At 42.2% G+C, this 27,638-nt stretch overlaps 1 protein-coding gene and 1 pseudogene across 1 annotated transcript; one reads left to right on the forward strand and one right to left on the reverse strand.

Annotated features, from left to right (window-relative positions):
- Positions 1 to 9,245: 9,245 nt before the first annotated feature.
- On the reverse strand, positions 9,246 to 17,930 carry LOC4335155 (protein neprosin). Its single transcript, XM_015779732.3, has 7 exons — positions 17,747 to 17,930; positions 17,545 to 17,631; positions 16,761 to 16,949; positions 15,733 to 15,891; positions 11,218 to 11,268; positions 10,959 to 11,105; positions 9,246 to 9,694 (listed from the first exon to the last, which is right to left on the reverse strand). Exons 1-7 carry the CDS (start codon positions 17,891 to 17,893, stop codon positions 9,320 to 9,322), a joined length of 1,155 nt encoding a protein of 384 aa, XP_015635218.1. The 5' UTR covers positions 17,894 to 17,930; the 3' UTR covers positions 9,246 to 9,319.
- Positions 17,931 to 21,240: 3,310 nt separating this feature from the next.
- LOC4335156 (senescence-specific cysteine protease SAG39-like) lies at positions 21,241 to 22,373 on the forward strand (annotated as a pseudogene).
- Positions 22,374 to 27,638: the final 5,265 nt, after the last annotated feature.

A 27,638-nucleotide genomic window follows, 5' to 3' on the forward strand; every position in this document is an offset into this window, starting at 1 on the left:
TCCTTTGGTTTCTATCCCGAGTTGGACGTGGAGAAGACCTGTAGAGGGCAAGACCAACCCCTATTTAAGGGACAAGGCCGGTTCATTGTAAAACCCCCGAATACAACGAATACAATCTACTTGAATTGTTCTTTTACCATGTTTTCTATTTTACCCTAATTTAGTCCATCTTTGTCGGTTTGCACCGTAAACCGTCCGTCGCCGCTGCGAGAGTGCGACACCCCTTTGTAGGTTTGTCCTGAAAACCTTCCGTTTTGCCCACGAGACGGGTAGTTATCCTCATATCGATCTAAATCGGCCTAGAGGCTGATTTTGATCTCTAAATCGGCTCCGCTAGCCGGTTTAGCTGTTTTTCTACAAAACCCATCTTGATCTGGCCCTTTGGCTAGATCGAGGTGGTTAGCGACTCCATATCACCACAAGGCGTTTAGGTGTTGCGATCGTGCTTGTCGACTTGTCACAAAAAGTTGCCAACACTTTCTTTTTCTCAAAGAAGATTTGGTTTGATGCTCCAGTCACCAGGTACGCTATAAATACCCTAAGAAAGCTCAGTACAATGTACCCATAACTACAGTACATTCATGTCTATATGCTTTCTGATCCAATATTCATCATTTGCGAAATGGTCACACTAATTTGAAATTAAAAAAAATACCCAAAGCTGCTCTCTTCTCCTAAACATCAAAACTATTCTATGCACCATTTCTTGCAAAACCAAGATCCTGAAGCAAATTTTAACTTTCCTTTATCTGCTTCTAATAACTGTTATTCAACAAATGCAGGTCGAAAACACACAGAACGATACAGAAGAGGTCCAGCACTCAATGCTTTTAAGAATAACTTATAAAGAGTTTACATTTTCACGCATTTGTTTGATCTGAAATTTTTAGGTTGTTTCTACACGCAGAAAGCTATCTCCTGACATTGAGCTACATACATCTTTTGTTTTGTCCCCGGCAGGGAAAGATGAATTGCACCGTAGTTCTGTTTTGTGCTTTCAGTTTCAGCTATTCAATCTTGGTGTAATTGACTAGTCTCAATAAAGCTTCCATTATCTAAAAAGCTAATCAATCTTAGTGAGCACTCTGATATTGACCTTATGGACCCATTAACATGAATCATAATCCTCAAATGAATCCTCCATTCAAATGATCAATTCCTATACAGCGCTAGGCCAGGATGGATGCAACCAATTAATGATAGTTCATTTATTTGTAGATAGGTACCATATAAATTTGGGAAAATTACATCCATACCACAAACTTTTGAACGGTAAAAAAAAAATACCACAGATCTTCCCACCTTCCCAGCAATACCAACAATACCAATATCAATTGAATACTTCGATTGTTATTCTTTATATTTATGGTGTTCTTCTTAGTCTTGTGTTATTTTATATGCTTATGTCGTAGAAAATGAGGGCACATGTTTAATAAAAATACACAAGAACCAAAAGTGCATAATATCATTCTAAACTGAGCCTTGAATTTCTGCCTTTTTGTGACTCATATTTTTCCCCTTCTTTCAATGACCATGATATTATTCCATATGTAGCTTGCTGGGATTAGAACTTTGGATGATATATATGGAGTGCAAGTACGGAAAGGCTAATGAGCGGGTGATCGCTCCCCCACCCGCCCAGCGATCACCTGCCCACCCTCTCCCCTATACTACTAGATGTACTCCTCCCTCTTCTCCCCCTTCCTCCTCTCCTTCTCCTCTTTCTACTGCAGTAGACCACACAATTTTTTGAAAAACAAAAGTTAGAAAAATTTATGTATAGAAATACTATATATAAAAAATTTGAATTCAAATTCAAATTTGAATCGGGTATGTAAACTTTTGACTTATAAACTTTGGGTCTATAAACTTTAGGTGTATAAACTTTAGATGTATAGAAATACTATATATAGAAAATATTTGAATTCAAATTCAAATTTGAATCGGATATAATTCAAATTCAAATTTGAATCGGGTATATAAACTTTAGGTCTATTAACTTTAGGTGTATAAACTTTAGATGTATAGAAATACTATATATGAAAACTATTTCAATTCAAATTCAAATTTGAATCGGATATTTGAATTTAAATTCAAATTTGAAACGGGTATATAAACTTTTGACTTATAAACTTTAGGTCTATAAACTTTAGGTGTATAAACTTTAGATGTACAGAAATACTATATATAAAAAATATTTGAATTCAAATTCAAATGTGAATCGGATATATAAACTTTTGACTTATAAACTTTTGGTCTCTAAACTTTAGATGTGTAAACTTTAGGTGCATAAATTTACTAAAATAGAAAAGTAATGTGGTGCCAAAAAAGGAAACCAGGTGGAGGGAGGGAGGGGGGAGGTGGGGAGCGAATCTGATCGCTACCCCATCCGCACGGCGATCGATCGCCCATTAGGGGTACCCGTGCAAGTATCTATAACCATCAATGAACCAGAAGTGAGAGGAAATGAATTTAATTTTATATTTAATAGTTTTCTCCTAACAATTTCTGTTGGTATGCGTTAGTTTAATTTTGTAGTTACTACCTTATTAGACATTTCTAGCACATATTCAACAATATCTACAACATAATAAACTAGTCCTATAAATATAAGTTTTTTTTAGGCGCCTCAAAAGATTAGATTGTAAATGCCTTTTGAACAATGCTTGGAGAAACTATCTGTATGGTCTCAATTTCTTAAAAAAACATTTTGAATAAAAAATCAGAAGCATATAACTCAACTTGTCAACTGTCTAATTCCCTCAAATTATAAAATATAGAGTAAATTTCACAAAACTATAGGTACTTTAATCAATCTATCTGAAAACTACAGTTTTAAAAATGCATATCATGAAACTACAGATTTAAGGTATCGTATCAGAAAACTACGTATTTAAAACCAGTTTTATCATAAAACTAAGACTTTTGTAATCTCAATTGTGATATGGATATAAACTCCAAAAGATGTAGTTTTCTATGACTTCTTCACTAAATATGTAGTTTTGGGATACGATATCCTAAACATATAATTTTGCGATAAATTTGGGGTTAAATATGTAGTTTTGTGATACATATTTCTATATATGTAGTTTTGTGATAGTTTGGTGAATTCATTTGTAGTTTTATAAAATTTACTCTAAAATGTATGCTTTTATGGCCATCAGCCTGTCCAATACGCCGAATTGGCTGGTTTGGTTCACCTACTCGTTTGCACGTATCAATTGCCAGAGCTTAATCACGTCGTCTAGCTGCACGTGTCTCTGCCTTTTTTAAAAAAAATTTCTCGACTGTTTGATGGCACGAGATGGTCGCGATTTCAGCAGTAATTCGTTACCGGTAGGAGACATTGGGGCCTCGTAGTTTACTCTGCAACCTTATCAACCTCTGTCTAAACTTTAATTTGAAGTTAATTTTGAGTATTTTCAACGTAGTCTTTTTTTTTTAAAAAAAAATTAGCTTTTAAGCTGCTAAGAGCTTATATATATATATAAGTTTTATACATCAATTATTTTTTTATTACTAATAAACCATTACAATTTATAATTAGTTTTGGTCACGATCAATGGGGGCAATTTCTTGTGTCTTCCCGGTGCAGCCCAACCGGCACCATCATCCCAGGAATCTGCTTGTCCTGCTCGACTTGGAAGTAAGCTACAGACTACTACAGCATATGCAGGACCAGGCAGCTCCAGAACACACATACTACGACATTGGATATTCAACAAAGTAATACTAGTACTAAACAACTTCGTTTGTTACAGTACTAGAATATACTTATTACTCATACATAAGCTTGAAACTGTTAAACCTCAACCACTCATGTCGGCATCTCTTCAGAACTTATCAGCAAGCGAAAGACTGGAGACCGGAGAGAAGCAGTAGCAGCAGCATGCAGTAATCAAGGACCAATGCCTAATGCTACAGTACTCTCTGTTTAGTATAGTGATCTATAATCTGTTTGTTACTGAGGCTCTGAGCAGAGAATGCAGCAGTACAAGTATGGCCTGATGGCCAGCATCTACCCTGTTGATGATTGCTTTTTATGCACTGCGAAAGAAGAGAGAGCGAGGCACAGGCAGGCAGGCAGTCAGTCTCGGGCCTGCACTGCCTGCTTCTGCGTGTGTGGCAGGAGAGGCAGGAGCAACGGCTTTGACGCGTCAATAGGTGAAATTCTAATTACCTGTTCAGTTAATAATAGTAGCATTTTCAAGTAAACTTGGATAAATATTACTGTAAAAACTTTTACTAATCTTGATATGATCTTTGTAGGTATAGCCAAGCTTTAGGTGGTGTTTTTTTCTTCTGAAGATGAAGATAAAGATGAAAACGATTGGTATTAACGTATGATTGATTGAGTTTTAATTATTATAAACTTAAAAAATAAATTAATATGATATTTTAGAGCAACTTTTATATAGAAAGTTTTCGTACGAAACGTACCATTTAGAAGTTTGAAAAGCATGCCATGAAAATCTTAATCTTCATCCAACTCTTATTGAAGAAAAGAACGGGACCTTAGTAGTGACAACTTTGTAAGGTTCCATATTACTTGAGTAATGCTAAAGTCACACAATATGTCCAATACAATTTTACGCGAGTAAACACTTTTACAAAATGTTGCATCTGAAACTCATCAACCTGAACACTTGGCATGTATTTTTTGTGACAGGCAGTTGCAACGCAGATTTACAGGGCATGTTATGATCATCTTTGCCCTGGTTTTGTGCAAGTTAGTTCCGTTGGCCTTGGAGGAGGGATACTACTAGTTTCTGTTTACTATGGACCATAGTATACATTAGATCTTCTCTTTCACAACGTATGGCTTGTGAACTGAACATGTTGAATAGTTAATTATGCCTATTGCATACTCATTTAGTTACTAACAGCCAATTATTTCTGTCATTTAATATGAAACAGTAATTTGTACTACAGACCATTTTTCACATGCAACATTGAAAGATTCAATAATAATACATTTCATTTAACTAGGTTTAAAGGGTAAAATCTAGTGCCCAAACTCTCTTTCTGAATAAATATTTATGCTATATTATCCAGAAATGCCTTGACTATATATTGTATTATTGAGTGTTTCATCCAACTTTTCTATTGCTATGTTATCTGTCGAGGAGTGATCCTCTCTAGCGGGAGATCGTGAGATCCCCCTTTTGTGAGTTCGGCCGGGGGAAAGGGCTCGCCTCTAGAAATCTCGTATCCGCCCTGAAGGCTGCTAGGCAACGTGTGCACAACAAGATTATACAGGTTCGGGCCGCTATGAAGCGTAATACCCTACCCCTGTGTGTGGGATTTAGGTTGAGAGTTACAAGGGTTCCTAAACTCCGGAGAGCGTTCTTGATTCTCTTCTCCTAGAGCTCAGGTTTTCTGAGAGTCGTCCTTTTCCTCGGTAGGCAAGGTCCTCCTTTTATAGCTCAAGGGGATACCACATGCACCGCCTCTATCTACTCTTCTACAGGGTGGGGACCCACCCTACCTTGACCAGAACACGATCCGTGCCTTCGCCTGGAAACCAAGCCGCAGCTCGCCCTTGAGCGGGACCCAGCGCCATCCCCCGCCTGACACGGGAGGCAGCCCTGTCATTCCCTCATTAATGGGTGAAGACTTGTGGTGGCCGCCCTCTCGTGGAGAGAGCTCCGAATGACCCTCCGATGGGACGGGTCATACCTACCTCCACTCCGCCGAAGACAGATGCGACATGGGGGCACAGCCGTCCGTCCAGTCAGACATGACCGGCGACAGGCCGGTCACAGACCGGTCATTTCCTAACTGACGCGCGCCAGTCGGGCACGCCGCACGTCTGCCTCTACCGCATTGAACGCGGCAAGGGGCAATTGGGGCGCTGCGCGCATTAAAGGTGGTTCAGCCTGGGCCCCCTCCCCGCTTGCTCCTCCCACCAGATGACAGCTAGGCGAGGGCCTCGGAGCAAAGCGGCACGAGGGCCCGAGGGGCATGGCGTGGCACCCCGAGGCCCCCCGGCCGCTCTTGCTATTCGTGGGGTGCGAGGGTAGGGCCAGGCTGTAGGGTCACGCGACAGGATGGGAAGGTAAATTCCCCTCACTTCGCATACCCCTGGGCCCATGTCTCCGACATTATCCAACATTTTATTTGTGTGTAGGACCCAACAACTAATAATCGGTGGATAGGAGCTGGACTGAAAAGATATCACAGCCATGCAAGACAAAGCAACAGGTTCATTTTCAGGTGGACTTGTTTTTTTTATAAACTAAACCGGCGAGAGAAACTGCCAATTATATTTTCAATAAGTAGGAGTGAAAACCTAGACGGGTTACTAGAAAAGAAAAAATAACCACCAGCTGGCTGAACAGCTACACAGCACACGCCACAACTCACTAACAACTGAAACACTGACGGAGCCCAACGTAGGGTGTCGTTACCAAGCTTGACCGAAAACAACATAGGGGGTTTGGACTTTGCAAACGTGTCATCGTTGCCAGGCTTGCTGCCAAGCGACACAGCAGCTCCGACTTCAAACCGGATGCATCATCCAAACCTAGCTTGTTGCCAAAATGATCAAGTGGCTTCGACTTCCCACGATGAACTTCAGCCAAAGCCACCTAAGCGCCATATCCTATTCACGGCCAACAACAACACCCCTAGAAATGTAGCATGTCATTGTTGCCTAGCTTCGTCACCCGGACGAAGCAGCTCCGACTCCACCTAGTAAAATCAAACAAAGAGCGAAGGTCGCCCACTGCAAAACAAAAGGTGGAACCAGAAAGTGAAGGCCTCATCAAACCTAGGACTGAAAAGCTTTGAAACCAATGCATAGACCATCAACAATATCCTTACACGAAGAAGTTTCTCCAAAGCAGTGCCCCCAAGGAGGACACGACGTGGATCGCCGCCACCGCTCGTCTGGAAGCCGGAGTAAGGTTTTCACCCGGAGAACGGTAAGGAAAGGATCGGGGTCAACACCATAACGACGCCTCCAAGAAGGGGAACAATGCCTATAGGCGTCGCCGTCGTCAGCCGGCCAATGGCCTGGTGAGGCTTTTGCCAGTGATTCCCCATCCAAACCCATACAACCAATCCACACAAGAAGGATCGTCGCTGGTCTGCTACATCGTCCCTTCAACGATCAGGCCTAGGCCACCGCCCATAGTTCTGACTCACAAAGCCGCACTGAATGCCGCCAAGCCACCGCATCCCCTCTACAAGGCACCGCCTCCACCCTCCACGTGGATCTCCCCGCGACCAGATCTAGGGCTAGCCATAGGAGGTGGGAGTTCTATGAAGAAGAGGATGCCTAGCCACCAGTGAAGCACGAGCCGACGCCAGCGCCTAGAGAACTCCCCTACAAGCCACTAACTGTGAGGGATGTCGCTGCTACGTCTGAGGCCACGACCACCTCCTCATGTCGCGACGGTGCCTCCGGCGCCACCTCAGGCCCCCCTGCTCCTATGGCCGCCGGTCGCCAGCTCTACCAACCAGTTCTGGCGACGCCCGCCACAGCCCCCGCGGCCCCACTGCCAACTCTCTTGCGCCCCCGCCGCTTGCCACCTCATCCTCCCCTTCCTCCACCTTCGCCAGCTCTAGATCTGTCCTCGCCATCGCCGCTGCTCCACACCGCCGCCTATCTTCCCCCTTCCCCACCTCCACCTCTAGCTGCCGCCGTCATGCAAGGGTGGCTAGACCAGAAGGGGATGCCAAGTCCGGCACCGTCGCCACCCCCGCGCCCAATCGCCTCCGCGCCCAGCCGTTCCGCACCTAGCTGCCTCCGTGCGCCCAGCCCAACGCCCTGAGCCCCTAACACAGAGGGAGGAGGAAGGCCCCGCTGCTGCCATCCTTGCAGCCGCGCGGTTTCCGGCGTTCCGCTCGGGCGGCGGCGAGGCGTAGGAGGAAGGCGGTAGTGGTCGCCGCCCGTGTCGCCCCTACCCTTGGAGCGACACGGGGGCCTCGTCTAACCTTCTGAATCTTTTAGGTTCAGGTGGACTTGTTGATGGCCCAACATATAAAACCAACCCTTCGCCCATGGGCAGTACCCATTTTGCAAATGGGTGCTATGGGAAAGCAGCCCGTATCAGCAACCTTCACTTCATAGATGCAGCAGGCCATAGCTTCATATCCCAGACAACAAGGCCATTGCTGGTACGACCAAAGAAAAATGCTACACGGTTGATAGCTTTGGTCAGGATAGTACTGACATGCACGTCTTTGGTGGACCTGGTGGTTGTAACAAATAGCTTAATTACTAGCTTGTTCCATTGTAGGGACATAGTAAAAAAATCAAGAAAATTCGTGACATCAAATAAAATTGAGAATTCTTTCTTTAATTTGCCACTCAAAGTTACCATGTTTCCTTATTTTCCCTTATTCGCCATCAACATCAACACACCATGAAAACTATCATCTTAGAGGTTAAATTTAGATAGAAATGACAATTTTTTCCCCTCAGCCAAATATGTGCATAGTTTTCACATCCCATTTATGTTTGCCTAATTTAAAATTTCACATTCGCTTTTATTGTCCAAAGATATTAGCACGAGTGTTTTTATTTTCGACTAATTATTTTTCAGAGGTAGGTGACATACCCACCAACAATGAGACGCCTGTAGTTATCCCGTAAATCCCAAGACATGTCGATTTAGTCTTTGAAGGTGCTCATAGGGGTTGGGTGTAAGTTTATAGGGTGAGTGTGTGCATAATTATTTAAGCGCATGTTTCTGTATTGTGTTTAAAAAAGTGTTTAATTTGAGGAAATAATTAAATATTTCTTTTATTTTTTCATATGTTTGTTAATTGGAGTTTATGTGATTTTATTTGCCTTCTAGAGGTGGAGGCTTTTCCCTAAATGCTGTAAATTCTAGAAAAAAAATTCAAAATTACAAATTCTTGAATTTTATTTCAGAAAATCTGTTTTCCTCTCCATTCCTTTCTGCCCCTTTTCCTCCCACTTCCATCTTATCCAAGCCGACACGTACCTCCTATATTTCTCTCACTTCCCTCCCATTCCAAAGCCACTCGATCATCACCCTTATCTCACATTGCAATTTTGTAATAACTAATACTCACCTATATGATATGTTATCTATCTTGGTTCGGTGCAGATATCATTGTTTCATTTTTTTTATGTTATTATTTTGGATAATGCTTCAATGCAAATTTACAATTTTGAACGTAAGGTGGCAGCAGATTCATCGTTGCAAACAACATTTCTAATACAACCAGCAATCGCGTCAAATATTAATTATATTAGTTGGACTCAGATCTACCAAAATACCGATGGGCATTGAACTCGAACATTGATTTATTTGATACAACATGCTAGTACACTACAGATGTATCACTTTGTGCAATTACCAGGTCCACCATATAATAGACGGGCTCCATCATCGTTGAACCTGATATCTCCAGCATCATAGCAGAATGGTCTAGTACTGCCTGAAAATGTGTTGTGTGTGCCTGGAATGAAGTACTGGCTGTCTTTGTTGATGACTTTGATACTCCTCACATAGGCAGCTTTCCCAGGTCCAGTGGCTGCCCAATGTCCACTGCCCAGTTCTGGAAGGTGTAATTGAACTGTTGGTCCATGGACTTGCCCACCCCAAAAACAAGCACTTGCTTTTTCATTCATGTAGGTGAAAATTGAAGGAGGCCAATATCCAAGTGGTTTTTTATCACGCCCATATGCTAGCCACCAATTTCCGGTCTTCGGGTCCTACAATGTGTGGTGATCGGCGACATGATTAAATAAAGTCTTGCATAAATAAATTGATATATATTTCATCCTTCAAAATTCTTTCCGTCATTCCCATTTCCCAATTTGGCAGTAATTTCAACTTGATAGAATGTGTGGTTAGTTTCACTAAGTAAATATATACGTTACAAACTACTTAGAATAAAAAAAATCTCAAAAGAAATCTACCTTATTGATCTGTACTGATTTGAAAAAAGAAAATACAAACTTCAATGACATTCACACACTTTCAGGTGTAGTCGTGTTCATAAACTCAAAATGCCACTTCAACTAACAGAGGTATCCTAAAATTTTCTCTTGTAGTGTCCTTACAAGTGATGACTACTTGCCTAATCATTATGGACAAAAGAACACAACTAAATGTTTATGGCTTATAGTTATGATATAATCATGTGTCCAAGTATTCTAGGAGAGCATAAGATGAACAATGTTAGCCTATGAAATGACAAGCTGAAAACACAAAACAATTGTGAAAACAACACCTATTTTGCATTGAAAATGTTAACCTAACACAATATAATAAAATAATAAATAGCATTTATCCAATTAAAATCAGAGAGCATGCGAAAAGAACAAATAGTACTGCCTTAAATAAGAAACTAACAAATAGTCTTGTCCCCATACTACATTAGCATGTTAATTGAAGCTTAACATTCAAAATATCTTATTTGTACTTTATCAATTAGATGTTTCATGAACTGCAAAGCCACACTAATAATTATATGCATTGGAACTATTTCTATTTAATTAAGGACACATTGGAATACATAGAATGGCTTGATGACACAAATCCTAGATGATTCATTATATATATATGTGATACCATATACAGTTTGACTCGTAAGATGGATCAACGTGCTCTTAGGAAGCATAAACCCATTAAGTTACAAAGATATCGAATGGACATTCTAATATCCAATAAATGCAACCTCCTCTCTTTAATTATCAGTTGAATTTTATATTGTTTTCTGGTGAGAATTATATTGTTTGATATAACATTTAGCCATGTTGATAATCTAGTTTAGAGAAATTATGTTTAGTCCCATGGTACATCATGTAAAGTTGATGCATTTAACCATCTAAAGTAATGCTTGAACACAAGGATTTCACAAATCAAAGATATAGGATTCCAGAACAAGTAAAGACGATTTTCAATAAAAGTGAATTCATTCGAGAGTTGTTAAGCAAAACATACCTTTGATATTTTCAGTAAAAAAAAACATACCTTTGATATAGTAACAGTAATTTCATACTGATCTCCATTATAGGTAGAAACTGGTTCAATTCTCCCACCAATACCAACACTCGTACTGACTTGTACAAAGCCAGGACACATATGATCAAAGCATGGCATGTTCACCGTATTAACTTGCTGCCATAAACAAAAAGTAAATAGAATTCTTAAGCAGTGCAATACTGTTCGACTCAAAACAACAACAACATATATACAGTTCAAATGCATGACTGTTTACAGAAATTCTTACCCAGTATATATGAAATCTGGCAAAGTTGTCACCATGGTAGTTTGGCCATACCTAAAAGCATTATATATTGAAATATCGATTAGTGTACGGCAAAAAGGGCTTTCTATTAAAAAAAAAGGAAAGTTTAATGCAATGAAGACTTTACTATAGACTCTGTTATGGCATTTATGCATTAGGAGGTGGAGCAGCATAGATGGTCCTACGGAGGGCTTGCGGCGGGCTTGCGGCCCACTAACGTCCTAGGAAGCCCAAACAGACATTTTTTTTAAGGAATAAGTCCACATTCCCTCCCTCAACTCATGGCCGTGTATGAATATATAGCATCCTTCAACCGCAAAACCGGGTATAACTCATCCCCCAACTCTGAAAACCATTGCAAATCAACTCCCTGGGCGGTTTTGGAGGTGGTTTTGTCCTACGTGGCATCTTTGACCCTGTTGACTTGCTGAGTCAGCAGGTGGGACCCACCTGTCAGTGACTAGGATAAAAGAAAAACGGTGGGCCCACTGTCAACCACACTTCATCTTCTACCCTTCTCTCGCTCCTCCGGCCGATCCCGACGGCTAGGAGCTCGCCGCCATCATGGTGCCTAGCCACCGCGACGATGCTGCTGGGGGAGGCTTGCCGGGGACAGCTGTGGATGGGTAGAAGCGCGGCGAGACCGAGGCCGGCATGGCGGTCGTTCCGAGACCCCATGGCAAGCAGCGAGAGTGCGCTGAGCGCCACGAGGAGGAGCAGCGCCGCCCGTACCACCGTAATGTACGACAACTTCTCCCCGCCGCTCTTTCCCCTCCTCCTCCTGCAGCTATGTCTGCACATCAGTGCACATGGATTGCCGGCGGCGGCCCGCGGCATAGCGTGATTCGTGCGGCCGGCCTCGGGGGAGACTTGGCTAGGGCAGCACGTGAGACGGCAGTGGCAAGACCAATTACATCTACAAACGGCTCCAGGAAGCAAGCAGTCGGATATAAAACAATGCAAGATCAATGGTTATCCATCAAAAAAGGTGCAGATAGCCAGGTACCCCAACAATAGTATCAATCAGAAAATTGCCGGGTGGCATACCATGCTGACCAAATTTACTAAGCTATCGATCAGCAATTTGGTCGACTGTATCGTGATTTTTCAAGCGTGTATGATACTATGATGCTTATGATCAGCACTAAATCACTCTGCCCAAGCACGCAAAACACCGTCACCAGAGAATCCCCGATCCCCAAGCCTAGGGGGGAGGCCGTCGTGCACATGGACGTGGCGGCGAAGACGGGCTGGTCCACCTGCAGTGAGAAGCCGCTCCACGTCCAAGGGTTGCCGGCCAGCTCCCTCATCTCGTTCGCCCTCCTCCGCTCCGGATCTGAGGAGGGGGATGGCGGGGTGGGGCGGCACGTCACCGCCGGGATCGGCCGGAGGAGCGACAGAAGGGCGTAGAGAAGAAGAAAAGTGTGGTTGACAGTGGGCCCCACCTTTTCCTTTTATCCTTGTCACTGACAGGTGCGCCCCACCTGCTGACTCAGCAAGTCAACAGGGTCAAAGGTGCCACGTAGGACAAAACCACCTCCAAAACCGTCCGGGGAGTTGATTTGCAACGGTTTTCGGAGTTGGGGGATGGGTTATACCCGGTTTTGCCGTTGAGGGATGCTATTAATACACAGCCATGAGTTGAGGGAGGGAAAATGGACTTATTCCTTTTTTTAACCCTTAAGTACTGCTCCCTCCGTCCCTAAATATTTGACGCCATTGACTTTTTTAAACATGTCTATCTGTTCATCTTATTTAAAAACTTTTGTAAATATTATTCAAAAACTTGAGTAGTAGTAGTATATTTAACAATGAATCAAATTATAGGAAAAAAATTAATAATTACTTAAATTTTTTGAATAAGACGAACGATGAAACATGTTTAAAAAAGTCAACAGCGTCAAATATTTAGAGATGGAGGGAGTACTCCACTAAAGTTTTTTTACCCTTAACACTAATTTAGTGTTTAAAACGTCATATATTAACGACAGGAAGGTGTACTCCACTAACGTTTGTGGTAGTCCAATTAAAATCAGACAATTGCACAGATGAAAAATTGAGGCAGTTTTTTTCTAAGGTGTTTTTTCAATATTTACTAGTGTATTAAGTTGCACTTTCACGCAACTATAACCACCCTCTCTGTTAATATGTCTATTGGTTATTCGTATTAATAATAAGCTTAAATTTGTAATGATAATAAATCATAATAACACGTTTCGATGGGTACATAGGTGATAACCATATTAGTACATCACAGATATATACTATACATACTCAAGGCTAATTATATATACTTTGAATGATGTGAAGATTAGTCTGAACCAATGAATCTTTATTAAAGGATGGGTTTTATTTGAAAATAATCTTTATTTAACGTGCAAGTTATAAAATTATATGCACTACCTATATCTTCCTCCTTTTTTTTTTCTTTGGCTGTTAGATCTTTGTAAATATAAGTCAATGATTTATTAGTAATTTTTTTAAAGAAACCTGCACATTTAATAGACCGAAAAGACCGATACCGAGAAATTCGGTCATCAATTCGGTCCAAGGTAGTGAAAGACTGAATTTTGTTCGGTCAATTCGGTTAGTACCCTCGGGTAACCGAATAGACCGAATTATCAAAAAATATCTAAATGCAACCTACAATCCACTATGTTTAATAGGATTAAACTCTAATTTTCACATCCCTACTTCTTCTAGGCATGCAACCTAATAAGAGTCTTTACTCATAAGTGCTTACGAATTTTTTTTTTGTGATTTTTGTGTTAAAATTTTCCATTATTTCTTTGCATATATGAAAATGTTGTTGAATTTCGGTCAGAACCGAGATCGAGACCGAAAAGACCGAGACCGACTTTTGTCGGTCCTGACATTTTTGTGTTCTTCACTTTTCAAAGACCGAAAAGACCGAAAGACTGAGACCGAAATTTTCGGTTAGACCGAATGCCCACCCCTACATTGTAAAACTATATCCAGAATCTTACTAGCCTTTTCTTCTTGGCTTTGGAGATTTCGAGACAAAGTTAAATTAATAAAAAATGATTACTACGTCCTCTATCCAACGGCTCATATTTCTTCTATCTATATTTTGTTACCATGAATCCAAAGGTCATTAATCTGCTGATTACTTGGTGCATCCTAAGGTAGTGTTTGGTTGCTGGGATGGAATGGGATAGGATGGGATGAACCCATTTTTAGGGGTGTTTGGTTCAGGGGTGAGTGGGATGGGTTGGTCCCTACAGAGGAATATTCCTCTCAGATCCGGGACCAATCAGTCTGGCCAAAACTGGCGGACGAACTCGTCCCACTTGGGACGAGCGACGGCGTGAAACCGCCGCTTTGCTCGCACGCTCTTCCTCGGGAGACGGCGGCGGGCTCGGCGACGGCGGCGGTGGGCTCGGCAACGGCGGCGGTGGGGGGCTCGGCGATGGCGGCGGTAGATGGCTCGGTGGGCTCGACGACTGCGGCGGCGGCGGGCTCGACGACTGCGGCGGCAGGGGGCCCGGTGGCGGCGGATCCAGTGGTGGGGAGGGCGGCGGCGGCGGCGGATCCGGTGGTGTGGAGGGCGGCGGCGGCGGATCCGGCGATGGGGAAGGTTGTGGAGACGGATCCGGAGGCGGGGAACTCGGCGGCGGGCCGACCGTGCGTCGTCGCGCTTCTCCGCCCGCCTGACCGCGATGGTGGTCGTGCTCGCCCTCCTCTCCACCGGCCTCTCCTCTCCCTCTCCCGCGCGGACCTCGCCGCCGTCGTCGTCGCCGAGCCGCGGCTGCTCTGCGCGAAGGCCGACACCATCGCCGCTAGCGCTCGGTTGGGTCATCCCGTCCATCGTCGTCGCCGAGCCCACCGCCGCCGACGTCGCCCGAGCCCGCCGCCGCCGCTGTCGCCCGAGCCGTCTACCGCCGCCGTCGCCGAGCCCCCCGCAGCCGCTCATCGACGCCATCAAGGAGGTCGGCGGCGACCACGTCCGGAGGTGAGGGCAGAGGCGGCGTCGGCCATGGTTGTTGCAAACGGCGTTGTCGGTGGTTGCAAACGGCGCTCATCCCATCCCTCCCTCGTTCCTTGAACCAAACAAAAAACTGGGATCGTCCTATTCTACAAACCAAACACCCGAATGGAATCATCCCAATCCTCAAATCAGGGATGGTTTCATCCCATCCCACCTAGTCCCAGAACCAAACACACGCTAATTGAGTTTTGGGATTCACTTTTCACCTGTAAAGACCAAAGTTTTTCATACTTGTTGTCTATGTCTGTTCCACATGTAAGGGGTTGCGCTAGAAAAGCCTAGAATAATCTGTCTTGCTGCTTTTTACCGATCAGATCCAACGATTTTCCTTCGTCCTATTTCTCTATGGGATGGTTCAGTGTTTTTTATTACTTGGATCAATTAGGTGTTGTCTTGGGTTTTATTGTCCCTGACTCTGAAATGCTAGAGCAAACTGGATCCTAATACAATATTCATGGTATAATAACTGCAAGCTTAGTGTAACTTACAATAGAACCAGCACCGATTCCCTCATAATTTCCAGTAGGTCCGTTTACCATTAATGCCCATGATGCACTAAGATCATTTTGTCCTCGCACTTTTGGCTCATAGACATTGATTGCAACTTGTGTTCCATATATTTCATCATATGTTGTACACCCAGCTCTCTACATAGAAGATAGAGTCATGTTTATTATTAGTAATAAAAACAAAAATTTTGGATAGAAGAAAAACTTCACACACAACACAAGTAACACTAAGGTGAGATTTCTTGATTCCTAATTGTTTTAGGGATAAATTTATTACTTGCTACTAAAATTGTACTCATTCACTTAGTTTGCCACTTATACTGTCCTAATGACAGTACGTGGGGGTTTCAAGACACGCATGTCAGTAAGAAAGTCTGTGTGTAGAAATTTGAGAGGAAACTAAGAAATTGCCATAAAAGACATTCTTTTTTTAGCGTATCTGGAACGTTGATCTGGAAATTCTTTCAAAATCGTTCTTACTTGTGGAGCTCTAGTTGATAGAGTTAGAACAAGGGAAGAAAAAGATGCAGAAGGAGGGCAAGGTTTGTGCAAATATTAGGAAAAAAATATATGCTGGAAACTACATATGTAGTGGTAAACCTGGAAACTACCATTAGATTGAAAAATGGACGTCTGAGATTCGTCCACGTCACCACGGATACAAATTTTACTAGTAGGTTTATATTTTTACTCATGGTGACGTGTACGAAATCTCAGACGTACATTTTTCGATCCGATGGTAATTCTAGGTTTCTACTACATATTTTCCAAATATTAGTGTTAACATTTATCTGCATTATTACGGTGAACTTTTATCATTGTTTTATTCAATACAAATAGTCGTAGAAAAATGCCAAATTTCAATATCATATTATTTAAATATTTTATGGGCATATATTTTCTAGGTTAGTGCAAATCAAAAGAACATTTGTAACGTTACAATAAAAGAACTACTTGACTCTGGAAAGTATTCTTTTGATTAGTTTGAGGAGTAAATTAGAACATACCTCCCCTCCACGATGATGGGTATTACCGATTGGATCAAAACTAAATTGTGTCTTCAGATCAGCTTTACTATTTTGTAACAATGGTATTGTTCCCTTTGGGCATGCAATGGTAGGCAGATGAGCTTCTGTCGCTATAGTGTCTGATGATGATTTGATTTTCAGCTCTGATGGATAAGAGGTGGGCTCCATCTGGTTGAAAAGTTTACAAATAAAAAAATGTTGGGCAAATGAAACAAGTCATAAAACACTATCACATTACTATTTACTCCCTCCGTCCCCCTAATATAAGAGATTTTGATATTTTCCTTGCACTGTTTGACCACTCGTCTTATTCAAAAAATTTGTGTAAATATAAAAAATGAACAGTTGTGCTTAAATTACTTTAGATAATAAAATAAGTCACGAATAAAATAAATAACAATTCTAAAATTTTTTGAATAAGATGAATGGTCAAACAGTGCAAGTAAAATGTCAAAATCCCTTATATTATAGGACAGAGGGAGCAATATTTACTAAACTACAAACATATGCAGTCATATCCCCTTTCCTTCCATTGATAATAAAGAACAACCTAGATGCTCAATTAATTTTGCCAAATCAAGCAGTTGATTTGCGCCAAAGAAAGAAAACAAGTCCAACCACACCTTTTTTGTGTAATTGACTAATTGAGAAACATGAGTTGGATTAAGGACTTATTTGTACTATTTGATTATGGGGTTAGGATGAGAAGAATAAAGCTTGATAATATGAAAACGGAGAAAGAGAGTGTGAAATAGCAACATACCTGTATTATGTGCCCTTTCAACAATGGATGAGATAGTGCTGGTTGTAGATTGATATCGATGCAATGAAACACGTCGCCGTCTCCAGTCTATTAATTGTGAAATTTATATTGCTTGTCAACTAGACAAAGGAATTATATATGTAAATCTAGAAGAATCGAAATTATATGGAGATATGAAATGAAAAAGGTGTGTAGATAGTACCTCAATGATCTTGTTGATAATCTTGTCGGAAATAGGTTGATCATAACTTGCTTCATGCTTTACATATCTACCTTCTTGTATTCCTGCCGCAAGGAGGACAAGATATGATATGAAAATTATCACTGGAAGTTCTAGTGGTTTGGTCATTGAGAAAACTGAATTGTTCACTATTCTAGGATACAGACCTACCGTTTTATAGGACATGGAGGGTGGCTACCGCTCTTACAGTAACCCCCGTTTTAATGAATTTGGTGGAAATGAACTGTCATGTCTTTGACTCAAAAGATATAGTGAAGATGGAAAAAACAAAAGACATGATGTATATAATCTGCGAATGATGTACGAGTATTAGTAGAGAAATCAAATATGACCGCTCAAGAAGAATGAATTTAATGCCTCCAGAGAATCTCATTTATTGCAGTTGCCAACTAAGAAAGATATAGAGCAATAAACTTAATAAATGCATGAAACTAGTCTATATTTATTAGAAAATATATAATCTACAGAATTATTGGCACAAAAAATATTGCAACGATATATAAATTGTTGCAATTAGTTAGTCAGTGATTGAGTCCACGACTCCTCCTCGTTGTAACCGTCCATGCTTCCCCATTCTTCTCTCTCGCTCTGTCCCTCTCTCTCGCCACGCGCAACCGTTGTCGGTCGTCGAGACGCCGCCACTGTGTGCCTCTTGGCTCCCAGGGCGCCGCCTTCCTGTTCTTCTCCTCTTCAACTCCTCATGTACTATTCCTCCTCTCCCACCCTCATCTCTCCCAATGTGGCGGTGTTCCTTCGGCTAGATCTAACCATCCCTGATCTCGGGTATCAGATCCGGGGCGAGGCCACCATGTAGATGGGGAGAGAGGCATGAATATGGCTTCAGCTCGGGAGCTTCTTGCAGCCACCATCTCCATCGTCATGTCCCTTACCGGTCCGATAGAGGAGGTGAAGAAGCAGATGCTGGTGCTGACAAAGGTGAAGCTGATGTGCTTGACTAGTTGGGAAAGAATATTGCAAACCATATTCTTTTGATGTTGCACATAATGTTTACTTGGTGTTTCAATCAGTCTCTTTTGGATGTTGTACAAATTGGTACAATAATTTCTTGATGTTGCAATATTCTGGTTTTGTGTGTTGCAATAAGTATCGTTGAATGTTGCATGTGATTGAAACATCTTTCGATAGAGCAATGAAACACTCTTGATCAAGTCATGGCACGCTGAAACAATTCTCGTTGAAACATTTTTTCATCGAATTATGAAATATATGAAACATTTTTTTTGGATGTGATGGAACCCTATCCGATGTTTCTTCTTCCATCGGACGTCCGATTTGTAGCGCTCTCCCAATAAAATATGCATTGTTATCATATTTTAGAATTTTACTTGCAAAAGCTAAAAGTTACCATGATGAAAAATATTACACGGTTTCAATTTTCATTGTAATAAATATGCTCTCATACCTCACTATATTGATGTGGTAAAATTATTTGAATTTTCTTTGAATTATAAATAAGCTATTGCGACAATTAGATAACTATTGAAATATGCTTGGAGTAGCCTAAATAAAACTCTGTTGCCTGGATTCTTACGTTACAGAACTAATCTCAGCAAAGTACAGCCACAAACCAGCCCATCTCTAGTTCTCCACCTTCCTAGCAAATCCAGCCAGCCAGCCCACTATACCCAAGTCCTTCTAGATGGAAATAAGTTCACCGGAGGTCCCTCAACTTAACAACGAGATTTTTTAAGGTCCCTTAACTACAAAATCAGAAATGTGTACCCCTAATCTCACACAAACCATGCACTTAAGGTCCTATGGCAGTATATATGGGTGGGTTTGCTGACGTGGCATCCTAGTCAGCAAAAAAATATTTAAAAAAGTACGTGGGGCCTGTATGTCAGCTGCACATTTTTTTTTTCTTCTCCTTGTCTTCTCTTCTCTCTCTTCTCTCTTCTCTTCCTCTTCAGTGAGGGAGGCCGGCGGAGTGGCGATGGGCAGGCAGCAGGCCCGTGCAGCAGCGGAGTGGCGATGGGCGGTGGCAGGCAGAGCGGCGCCGGGCTGTGGGCGGAGCGGAGGCGGGCGAAGCTCATCTTGGGGCAGCTCGCGGGATCATGGGGCGGGGCGCATCCAAAGCGCACATTCAGATCACTATTTGTGGAATGATATTTTGCACAAATCTGGTTTGCGATGGAATGAACTGAGAAACGAGCATCATCTCCCCTGTGTCGTCCTCTGTGCCACCGTGAGAGCACACGACACACCTACAAGAGTTCAGACATTCATGGAAGCAGCTGCAAGGGACCCATCATATCTGCTGGAAGAAGACAACTAACATATTTCGGCTGGGCAGAATAACATTCGTATCAAATCCAATTCTTGGGTGCAAACTCTAACATATTTTGGCTTGGTTTGATCGCAAGTATAGGTTTTGGACAACTGACAGATTTTTTTTTATCATAGACCAGAGACTGACAGATGTGCTCTCTATGAGGGAGAACAATACAGGAGGCTGCCCTCCACCTGCTGCTGGCCCAAATATCCAACAGCGAGAGAACAAAATCTACATTAATTTTATTACGGCAAGGAGAAATTCACTTTGAGTACATCGATTTGGTGGACTCATGTAGAGTTAAAAGTACTCTACTAATTTGGTTGGGAGTAACGTTAATCTGGTTAATTTCGATTAAGAGCAACCAAAATACTGTATTTTCTATCTATAAAAAAACTCCAAAAATACAATTTTTTTTATTTGAGAAATGCATTACAAACGTAGATACTCACAATACACATACACCCATATAAACGCACACATACACCCAACCTTTATTAGCGCCTCGAAAAGACCGAACTTGCATATTTTGAGAGTGACAAAGTCATCACTGGTACCTCGTTATCGATAAGTACGTTGTCTAGAATTGAAAAAAATAATTAGCTGTAAATATGAGTACTAAAAAATATATTGTACTCCTCTATGTTCTATCTATTATATGCAATACAAATATTTTCAGTTCTGTTATCCTAAATTCGATTGCCCCAATGTGCAAAACTCTCCATAGGATACACACATCACTCTAATCCTCCATTACCTATGACAAACACATTCATTCCGTGTGAACCACGTTTGATTTAGCCAATCACATTCACCAAGGCAAATTTGGAGCACTCAAATTCCAATTTTGTATTCATATTCCCATTCAACAAACCCCCACAGCATAATTTAAAATGTAGGCGTCTGTGTGCTGCAGGAAACGTACGTCCAATCCACAATAATTTATACACGCGTATATACTTCACGGCTACGCAGACTGCCGTTTACACAGAAACACAACATCGTACACGCACCGTATGTGCTTACATAAGTTCGTACCACTGACTATATATACCAATGCATCCTAATTCCAATTCACCAAACCAAAGTAGAGTTCACAGAAGCAGCAGCAGAGCAGCAACCAACAGCAGCAGGATCAAGGTCACACAAAGCCTGATCGATCATGGCCATGGCCAAGGCTCTGCTCTTCGCCATCCTCGGATGCCTCTGCCTCTGCAGCGCTGTTCTAGCAGCTCGTGAGCTGAGCGATGACGCGGCCATGGCGGCGAGGCACGAGAGGTGGATGGCGCAGTACGGGCGCATGTACAAGGACGATGCCGAGAAGGCACGCCGGTTCGAGGTGTTCAAGGCCAATGTCGCCTTCATCGAGTCGTTCAATGCTGGTAATCACAAGTTCTGGCTCGGCGTCAACCAGTTCGCCGACCTCACCAATGACGAGTTCAGGTCGACGAAGACCAACAAGGGATTCATTCCTAGCACGACTAGGGTTCCTACTGGATTCAGGAATGAGAATGTTAACATTGATGCGCTGCCGGCGACCATGGACTGGAGAACCAAGGGCGTGGTCACTCCCATCAAGGATCAAGGCCAATGTGGTAAGAAAATTCAGGCTACTCAGATGACATTCTTCAGTATCTTTTATGATAGAGTTTTGTGATAACATCTATTGTGTCCAATGCATTGAACATGAATGATTATTGCAGGTTGTTGTTGGGCGTTTTCGGCCGTGGCAGCCATGGAAGGTATTGTCAAGCTAAGCACGGGCAAACTTATCTCTCACTCTCTGAACAAGAGCTTGTTGACTGTGATGTCCATGGTGAGGACCAGGGCTGCGAGGGTGGGCTCATGGATGATGCCTTCAAATTCATCATCAAGAATGGTGGCCTCACCACCGAGTCCAACTACCCATACGCAGCAGTAGACGACAAGTTCAAGAGTGTATCCAACAGCGTCGCATCGATCAAGGGCTATGAGGATGTGCCAGCCAACAATGAGGCTGCCCTTATGAAGGCGGTGGCTAACCAACCTGTGTCTGTGGCCGTCGATGGAGGCGACATGACATTCCAGTTCTACAAAGGTGGTGTGATGACCGGCTCATGTGGCACTGACTTGGACCATGGTATTGTGGCCATTGGCTATGGCAAGGCTAGTGATGGTACCAAGTATTGGTTGCTGAAGAACTCCTGGGGCATGACTTGGGGTGAGAATGGTTTCTTGAGGATGGAAAAGGACATTTCTGACAAAAGGGGCATGTGTGGCCTCGCCATGGAGCCTTCCTACCCTACTGCATAGGGAAAGCTCAAGTGTGATGTGGATGATGTATAGGGATTGATGAATAATGTGTTGCTGTGGTTCATACTTTGTTTGTTCAAAATATATAATTTATAATGCACTTATCTACGAGATGCATGGATAACATGGGTTGGATCTGATAAAATAGGTCAAGTATATATTGTCCATGAGCAAATGAGCCTTTGCTACAATTAATTAAGATGGCTGGTAAGGTTATAAGTAGAACAAATAACATGTACTGTCATAATTTATAATTCAAATTGTTGAAATCACTAGCAATCACATACACTACTACTTTCTCTGTTTCATATTATAAATCTAGACATATATATATATACATATTTATTAACATCTATATGAATGTGGGCAATATTAGAATGTCTTATAATATGAAACGGAGGGAGTATAGAAAAGGAAATTTGTGCTGGTTGGGAGATGACCATAGGTGCCAGATTTTCCAACGCCACCCAGCAAAGCAACACCTTTGAGGTCCCAGGAATGAAAAAAAACTGGCTTGATGCCTTGACCAACTCTCCGTCATCACTGAGATCACCATCATTCACATCAAACACAATCACAATCATCACTGAGATCACCATCATCACAAACAGACAAAGAATGTCACCATCACATCGACGACCGGGCCAACCCCGTGGTCGTGGCGGTGGATCAGTCCCTGTGTTGACAGTGGCGTTGGTTGGATGGAGAAGAAGAGGAGGAAGGAGGGGTGGTGGTGGTGGCTAAGGAGGAGGAGGAGGAAGAGGAAGGAGGGGTGGCGGTGGGGATGAGGAGGAGGAGGAAGAAGGGCAGTAGCGGGGAGAAGGAGGAGGCGGCAGAGGATAACGCCAGTCGGCTCGGTTGGCCGGTTTTTTTTAATTATAGGCGGTCTTTTAAAGAACATGCACATATAATATCAGTATAGGTATCGATTTTTTTCTAGAATCGGCACCTGTATGTTCTTAAAGATGCCAGTTTTTAATTTTTTTTATCCCATGAAAGTGGAAATTGGTCAATAGATGCCGGTTTTAAATGAATTGGCACCTATGACTATGAGCCGTTTCCTATTAAGGTTTCCATTGTAGTGTTATAATTTATAATTATAATAATTTATATTTTTATGCTTCTTGGTGTATTTTGTTAGATAATGTCTTGGTGTACTTATGTACCATTAAAATTACTACTGATGCTTGGTATTACAAAGCTAACATTTTGGAAACATGTCACCATATTTTTATAATATTAATTATCGTTCTATGTAAATAACTTAAAAGGTGGAAAATTCTTCGTAAAATGTCTTATCCCTATTATGATATATACCAGTTATAAAAAAAAGAATTCATTTTAGACCTGCTATGTAAAGTTAATTTATGTCTGCTGAATCCTGAGTAATCTAGCAGTTTGTTCTCCCTATATACTTTTCAAGTGAAAAAAAAATTGTAATTTCCATAACATCTGGACTGGCTATTCTCATTAATTAAGAATGCATTCAAAGAATTCTATTCATTTCAAATATTTTGCAGCGAATTCAGTAATATTTTTACTAGAGCTCCCTCCTGAACTCCTGCATTGCTTTCTTAGCTTTATTCAACAAGCTCGCAGCATTTCGCCTGTATTTCTCTTTCCGATCTCCATCCATCATCACCTCGCTGATGCACCTCTTCCCTCCATAAGTACCATTCTTGTCCCATTGCACCTCCGCGCACCTATGCCCCACAAGGTCTCCATATAGTATGCAATGGTTGGTTGATCAGCCCATTGTGCATTGCCAAAGGGGCACACCGTTGGCAATCGCCTCCAATCCGTGATGAGCCCACTTATTTGAGTAAAAATTAAAAAGAGAAATATTGATTATTCACCACTTGAATAATATTTATCTCTTCTCTCCCTCCCTTCTCTCTCGCTCTCTTCTCTCTCTCCCCCTCCCATCTCTCCCGCAGCCGGCGGAGGCGATAGTGGCAACCACGCCCTCCGCTCTGCCAGATCCGGTAGGAGGGGAGGCGGCGGCGGCAGGAGGGGAGGCGTCAGCGACAGGCAGGGGTGGTCGGATCCGGCGTTGGCGGCGGGTGGGGTGGCTCAAGAAGGGGAGGCGGCGGAGGGCTCGCCGGTGGGGAGGAGCCCTCCCCTCCGCTAGATCTAGCGGGAGGAGAGGCGGCAGTAGGGGTGGCAGGCTCGCGGGGGGTTGGTGGTGGCAGGCGGCGGGCTCTCTGAAGGGAGACGGCGCGATGGGAGGTGGCGCGACGGATGACCGTGCAACGGCGACGACTGAAGAGGTGTGATATTTTTTATTCCATAAATTTGATTAGAGTGCCAAAATTTGTGTCGTGGGATGAATGCTGCCAAAATTTGATATGTGGATGATTCCATCTTTGCATGTTGTGGGATGAATGTTGCCAAAAAAAATTTTCTTGTTCTTTCTATTCTTCCAGGTGTGGGAGGAGGGACTGCTTGGCTCAATGCATTGGCTCGATTGAGCTAACGCATCGAGCCGGCTTTTTTTTATTCGTCGAACCTAAAAGGTCCCGGTTCTAGAAGGTCCCGGTTCTAATGAACCGGCACCTTTTTGATTTCAAATCAGTGCCGCCTCCCTTGTGCCGGTTGGGAAAACCGGCACCGGAGGGGGTTTCCCAACCGGCACTAATTACCTTTTCTGTAGTAGTGATACTAGCTTTGGAAACAAAAGTACATAAATACTAATGTTATAATTCAACATTCAACAAATCATACGCTTTCAAAAATCCACATTGCCACAATTTGTTTATAGCAATCAAGCTAAGAAAAGCAGCAGACGAAAAACTGTGCAAAGGGAAAACACAACAATAAGAAAAAAAAAAGAGAATATGAGATAATCTAACTTGTGAGGTAGCAAGGTCTCGTGCCTCAAGCTCGCAGCGAAAAGGAGAGGGGAGGGTCGGAACAACTGAATCTAGATCCACCACCTAGGGATCGAACTACCGTAAGAACAGGGCAAGGCCGTCGTCACAATCTCCGTGCTGACTTCCCGGGCCTTCGTGATCTCACGACACAGTCATCGACCATGGAGCCACCAGATCTGCCACCACTCCCTCTCCTTAGATCCCCAACCAGCGGATCCAAGTCTCCGCCATCACTCCTACTTAATAAGCTACCATTGTCGTCACCGCCATTCCTACCAATCAAGCACTATCACTACATTCTCTGCCCCTAACTTCTCGTCCCCCACGTAGTGGAGGAAGCGCTGCAAGGACCGGATCTAGAGGAACCCTGAGCAGCCCCGAGATTTGGGTTTTAGATCTGGTCCTTGCATCGCCCCTCGCTGCGTCGAGGAGGAGGGAGGAGCAAGAGAGAGGAGGCATGCAGCGATGTTTGGGACAGCAAAAGGAGATCCCCATGGTAGGGTTGGGGATGCAAGTGGGAGAGACATATCGGTAGGCAAACAGTTCTCCTCCCCCGCGTAGTGGAGGAAGCGCTACAAGGACTAGATCTGGTGGTAACCCTTAGCAGCCCTGAGGTTTGTGTAACATCTTGAAAATTCCTGACAATAAAAATCACTAAAATTTTGAACTTTTTAAAACTTTTTGCATCATGCTAGATGTTATGGTTGTTATTGCTTGCCAAACCATAAATTGACACAATGGAAAAATCAATCTAAAGATTTACACCCGAGCAATAATTACGATTTACAACGATACGGTATTTATTATCAATCCCATAAATATTTATGCACATGAAAGCCAAGCCAAATAAAGTACAAGTTAATTATTAAACCGTGTAGTATAAATCACAAATCAAATATTAAATAATCAAACCATGTTGATAGCCTGATTTCATATTTAACAAAAGGAAACAACATGGTTGAATATGATTCACTTGAATCCAATCTCACATGAGATATAAGAACACATGAAATGATGATCACCACTATAATGAGATATAAGCCAATGCCCCGTTCAGGGAATCCAAAACCTCTGTATCAGCAATTTCATAGACAAGGAACTACACCACATGGATGGAAAGGAAAACAGAAAAGGAAGATGTCACCACTAATAACCTATGCTGAACTGGATCTCAGTAAAATGGGAATAGAAATCGGTGATTTGCCTGAAGAAGTTGACGAGCTACAACTATGGCAACGAAAGAGAGATGGCTGTTGTTTTTCTTGTGGACAAGTCGGACATTATGCAATAGGCTGTATTTAAGACACTAGTGAAGAACAAGAAACACTGCCTTCACAGATCAGCCCAGAAGAGGACAGAGTTCCAGAACCATCCAAAGAACTATCGAAGGTTAAGGCATGTACTCTTTGCGGAGAGATAGGACACTATGGTAGTAATTGCGTTACTCAATGCCCCTATTGCGACCAAGACCATCCAGTTGAAGAATGCCCAACTACGAAGATCACCTGCTTCCTCTGCGAAAGGATGGATCATGTGCCCAAAGACTGTCAGCTGAGCCCGTTGCTTACCAAGACGGCAGAAGTACAAAGAGTGACGCTTCGCTTCGCTCATCAACTCATGAAGTCGGGAAGCCACGAAGACCCTGGATTTCCTACATTCGATTAGCATGTTTGTCTATCGATCAATATTTAATGTTGAACTAGTTTAATGTCATCGTAGTTCCACCGAATCTCGAGGACAAAATTTCTTTAAGGGGGTAGGTTTGTAACATCCTAAAAATTCCTGACGATAATAATCACTAAAATTTTGAACTTTTTAAAACTTTTTGCATCATGCTGGATGTTATGGTTGTTATTGCTTGCCAAACCATAAATCGACACAATGGAAAAATCAATCTAAAGATTTACACCCGAGCAATAATTACGATTTACAACGATACGGTATTTATTATCAATCCCATAAATATTTATGCACATGAAAGCCAAGCCAAATAAAGTACAAGTTAATTATTAAACCGTGTAGTATAAATCACAAATCAAATATTAAATAATCAAACCATGTTGATAGCCTGATTTCATATTTAACAAAAGGAAACAACATGGTTGAATATAATTCACTTGAATCCAATCTCACATGAGATATAAGAACACATGAAATGATGATCACCACTATAATGATCGTGTTTATAAATAAGTAATTCACCGGAATATATATAGATTGATACTTACAACATTTCGCCGAGTTCCTCATGACATGAAAATCACTCATATAAAATAATGGTCACATAAATAAATTAATCTTTATATATAAACAAGAATATGTGAGTGTTTAAAACTAGATTAATGTTGTACCGAGTCTTAATATACTATTTATAGAATAAATAGATTCAACCTAT

Source organism: Oryza sativa, chromosome 4, assembly GCF_034140825.1.
Source record: "Oryza sativa Japonica Group chromosome 4, ASM3414082v1".
Taxonomy (NCBI): domain Eukaryota; kingdom Viridiplantae; phylum Streptophyta; class Magnoliopsida; order Poales; family Poaceae; genus Oryza; species Oryza sativa.